The sequence below is a fragment of the Eriocheir sinensis genome, chromosome 43 (genome assembly GCF_024679095.1).
Source record: "Eriocheir sinensis breed Jianghai 21 chromosome 43, ASM2467909v1, whole genome shotgun sequence".
In the NCBI taxonomy this organism is placed as follows: domain Eukaryota; kingdom Metazoa; phylum Arthropoda; class Malacostraca; order Decapoda; family Varunidae; genus Eriocheir; species Eriocheir sinensis.
The window spans coordinates 8,648,706-8,653,705 of record NC_066551.1 but is presented as its reverse complement, the minus strand read 5'-3'; the positions used below and the strand labels follow the sequence as shown (position 1 = coordinate 8,653,705).

The 5,000-nt window shown below is 47.7% G+C and overlaps 1 protein-coding gene across 1 annotated transcript in view; it reads left to right on the top strand.

Moving 5' to 3' along the window:
- Window positions 1-5,000, top strand: part of LOC127010442 (nuclear hormone receptor FTZ-F1 beta-like) — a 215,708-nt gene that overhangs the window by 196,900 nt on the left and 13,808 nt on the right. The window contains exon 8 of the mRNA XM_050884612.1: window positions 4,882-5,000. This exon is cut by the window's right edge and continues 126 nt beyond it. Within this exon, the coding sequence (XP_050740569.1) occupies window positions 4,882-5,000 (119 nt within the window). The remainder of the gene's footprint in view (window positions 1-4,881) is intronic.

Genomic DNA, 5,000 nt, shown 5'->3' with positions numbered 1-5,000 from the left:
GATTTGACGTGCCAACAGCTGCCCCGCCCTGTGACGTCATGTGTGGCGTCACCTTCCACGTGTTTCCGTTTGTAAACAGTTTGGGGCGGCCGAAATCTCTACACTGTGTTATATCTTTTTAGACCACTGGACTTTCCTGTTGGTTTGCCTGTCTCCCCTGAGGCCATGCTGGGTGCGAGGGCGCCCGAGGCAGCTGCCCGTTGGGGTGGAGCCTGGGAATGCCGGGATAAGGACGAGGCGGGGTAGAGTGGGGCGCGTCGTGGTGTTGCCCGGTAGCCTCCCCTTGGCCCCTCGCACCGCCGCGATTACCAGCAGAAGCAGCAGCAGCAACACGCCATCATCAGCCCCACTGTCCCAAGAGGTGGGCGTCGGGGCCGCTCAGCCCCCAACGACGTCCTGCCACCGACCGAGCCGAGGCCCGTGGGGTTTACTTTGTCCTCAACCTTGGCAGGAAACACGGCAAGGTCACGCGCCAACTTTAGCAGCACCACGCTCCCCCCTCCCCTCGGGCTTGTTTCACGTTAGCTGCCAGAGGAAAGGAAGGGATTCGTAACTAGTGGTACAGACGACTCGTGAATGATTTAATGGGAGGAAAGGAGTTACTCGAAATGAATTACTGTTGGCGGTGTGCCGGGCGCCTCCCCTTAGTGCTGATAACGTCCCTGTCGGTAACGCTCCCCAGCCACATAGTTCACAGCTCCTGTTTGGCTCCTACGAAGGTGGAGGAGTCCCCGCCGAACGCCTTCACACATCAGTCATGATAAACCCACGCCTACCCCTCCGTCCCTTCCCAGGCTATGCTTGAACACTGACCACCGGTAAGCGGTGCAAACAAGGTGTGTCGCCGCGTTGCCAGCTTTGTAGGCGCCACACAAAGGAAAAACATCCGGAGTTGTATTATTAACTGGACGAGGAAACAGGATGGTGCACCGAGCAATGTCAGCGGCCGTGGTGCATGGCGTGGCGGAGGCGGCGACGCGTGACTGTGTAGCGGGAGGTTTCCGCTTCACGGGAGAGCCTGAGTGTGGAGGCGGGATGAGGGAGGCGGAGAGGCGCATCTTCAACGCTCGCTACCGTTCTCTTTACGACAACTTGGTGATGCCTCGGAGCGGCTCGCTTCGCCATGAGTTCTGAAGCATATCCGGTAGAGATAGTTTTTACTTTATTCATTCTATTTTCCTGCCTCAGCCACCCACGCGTACGAACATTGATCTGGCACACCGTCACCGTGACGAGTAACTCCGATTGTGGGCTTTGTTAAATGTGAATACTTTTTTTAGACTGACACTCTATATTTCGTTTATAATACACATGTTTTAACACTTTTTTAAAATATTAGATATTATTGTATCAGCACAAACACAAAAACAAGTAAACAAAATTTCGGTTATCCGTCCAAAAAAATAAATGGCGAATACCTCGGAATTATTAGTAGCAGATAATGAAAATAACTTCGTGACTGCACAACAGAACCAAGCATCAAACTGAAACCTTTCCTCGCTCATAGCAACACTGATAGGAAAAGTGCCGCGTCACGAGAACACGAACAAAAAGAGCGGACGAAAGAAATCGGTGAGAGGATAAAGTGCATAGATGTCTATTCATGGAATGATAAATAGAAGAAAAGTGAGCAGCGATGTGTGAAGAGCATGGAAGGTGAGGCGGGTGCGCGCGCAAGCCACCATATGCGCAGATTACCATCAACACGCCGTGCGCAGCCAATATAACACGTTCTTTCCCCTCCCCCTCACTTTTTTTCTGTGCTAACGGACACGATTACGGCGAGACTTAGAGCTGAGTTTAGTCTGTGTTCCCGACAGCCTTGAGCAGCAGCGGACACCGGAGGGTTAATAACTGTGTGTGTGTGTGTGTGTGTGTGTGTGTGTAGCCGCAAGCCAGCCGTCGCATCGTAGACCGCACGCCACCCACGCCAACCGTCGACTTACTCCCCAACATCCGTCATCTTGCGCAAAACGCTGTTCTATTTTTCTTATAAGTCGTATTAGTATTAGCAATTTATAATTAGGCTTTGGAACGCAGTTTTGGCCGCGGCGCGCATTCGCCTTGCCAAAAGAAAATGCGTAGTGGAGGGTTAACGGCCGCCTCCGTCGCAAATCAAAACCGCGCACTTTCACGCCTCTCTCTCCGCCCTTCGTCCTCTGTGATGCGACCTTGCCGGCGTGCTGTGCCTATAGAAACTCCTCCCGCCCTTCCGACCCTCCTCCAAGGTCTCAACACACACGCTTCCCGCGCTACTTACTATGGCCGCCACGAGGAAGGAAACAGCGTGGCGCAGAAAACTTTGTCGGAGTGACGTTTGCCGGAAGCTCATTATTTTTTTTTTAGCCCTTCCCTCCGTTTCTCCTCCTCCTCCTCCTCCTCCTCTTCCTCTATCGAGTCTCGTGACAGGTGGCTTTCTTTTTTTCTTTTCTTTTTGGTCGCTCCTGGTGGGAACTCTTTCCTGTGTCTTGTATAACAGTAGGAAAGATGCGTCCGTGGGGAAGGTTAAACTGGTGTGTGTGTGTGTGTGTGTGTGTGTGTGTAAAGGTCGCGTGTTATGCATTGATGAGTAACTTAAAGTGTGATGTGCCGGCGAATGAGTGCCGTGTTTGGGTTTGTGAAGTCACGTTCGGATGTGTGACGCGAGGGCTTGGAGGAGGTTTGTTATTGCCTGCACGAGGATGGGAAATAGCTTTGTCTTGTTAGGGAAATGTCTGTGGCAAATAGACAGTAATTCGATGGCGAGGAAAACATTATTCCTTTGGATAAATAAAACGTATTAGAAGTTAGGGAAAAAGTGTTTGGGGGACTTGTCTAAAAGAAATCGGATTCTCCTGTCATGGTAATAAATCTTAATGATTTTTTTTGTATGTGGGGGGGGAGGGGGAAGGGGAGAGGAGGTTGTTTAACAGGGAGAGTTTCCCCGCAGAGTTAAATTTAACAAGACATCTATCTGAAGTTTTCTGAATAAAAATTCAGGAAAACACACACACACACACACACACACACACACACACACACACACACACACACACACACACACACACACACACACACAGGCAAAAAAGACCGTTCTAGAACCTTACATGACGACAGAAACAAAACGTCACCTGGCTATCTATGTAGAGATCCCATAGACCGGAGAGAGAGAGAGAGAGAGAGGTGGGGGGAGGGGGGCGAAGTGCGTGCGTGGAGGGGTAGCCTTAGCTCATGCAGTAATTAGCTTTGGTCCAGGTGAGATGCGAAGGAGGGCTGGACGCAAGCAAGCAGAAGGGAACAAACAGTGAGTGGGCGAGGGGGGGGGGATGCATGCACTTAGCGGCTCCATGAACACCTCACGCAAACACAGGCCCACTCAGGCAGGCCAACACCCATCACTTCCTCTCTCTCTCTCTCTCTCTCTCTCTCTCTCTCTCTCTCTCTCTCTCTCTTGGGTGACTTTTTTTTCGTTTTTTTCTTTACATTTTTTTTTAATATCGATGTTAATATGAAGGGAAATCCAGAAAGCAAACGGTGTGTAGCATAATCTTCCTCCTCTTAGCTTCCTCCTCCTCCTCCTACTCCTCCTCCTTTCTTTGATTCGTCTTCATTAGGAATCTCAAATAATTCCTACCCAATCGGGTTTTTTTTTTTTTTTTGAGTGTGTGTGTTTGTGTGTGCAGGTCAAGAAAACAAAAGACAGCCGTTTGGTGGGTCGATAAATCCTTGCAATCACATTAACGATTTTTTTCCCTCTCTTCGTCGTTTCAGCTTGGCGTCGACTGCTGAGATTAATGGAAAAGAACAAACAATTTCGTGCACCGATTCTCCCTTGCAAACAGTCCTTAATGGGTTTTCTGTTTCTTTCTTCCTCTGTCAATTTTCTCCTCTAATGGAATGACTGGAAGCGTGTCAATGCATCGCTTCATTTCATTCGATTTAGTCAGTCTTTTTCAACCTTTTCCTTTCCTCTTTCTTTAAGGTGAAGTTTGGAAAGGAAAGGATAAATAACACACACACACACACACACACACACACACACACACACACACACACACACACACTGAAAGAACCGCCAACTTAATAATAATCTTGTTCCTACTTACTAACAAGATCCAGTATCGTTTCCTGTTTTTATCTTCTCTGTCTGTTGAAATTTGAGGAATGTGAAAATAGTATATCGTCACCTTCGTAAACAAAGCGTCTAAGTCATTATTTTCTACTTTTCAGGAAATCATAAAAGAAATGTCATTATCACATTTGTCTTAAGATTTAGGCAGGAATGAAATGGCCAATTCAAGAACACTCAAACCCTGAATGACCAAGGCAACTATACAAAAATGGCTGTCACGTGTTGAAAAATTGATGTAGACGAAAACCTTGAAATCTCTGAAAAATTACTTAGGCGATTATTTTTTGAGGGTGACGATATAAAAAAAAAGACAAGAAGAGAGCACTAATTAACGTAGTAGTATTTGATTTCTACTTTCCAGCAATCGTAACAAGCATCATATTTTCTCTCTTCCCTGGTTATGTGAAGCTGGAGGAGAGATGGGAAGAGAATGGCACTGATGATATATGAAAAAACAGCCATATTTATTATTTTCCTTACATGATCAATAACTAAACCTTATCTCTCTTTGTGCTTGTGAAGAGGAAGGAGAGCGAGGGAGAAAATAATATGATGTTAACATAAAAAAGAGGCTTATCATTGTAGTGTATCGGTTCTTACTTTCCAACACCAGAAATTGACCCCTCTTTTGGCCACTCATCTATACTCTCTTTTGGGGGGCAGTAATTAGCGGGCCTCTTCTCTTTTTCATTTCTTTTTTTTCCTTGAGCTGCTTCCTTTACCTAAAAAAAAAAAATCATCACTAACGTCGCCTTTCTTCCCTTCGTCAGGTGAAGCTGGAGGAGAGCGGGGAAGAGCAGACAGTGTACTCCTCCCAGCCCGCCTCCCACACCGACTCCCCAGTGCCCCCCAGGAGCGACTCTGGCTGTGAGGTGTTGCCCGGCCCCTA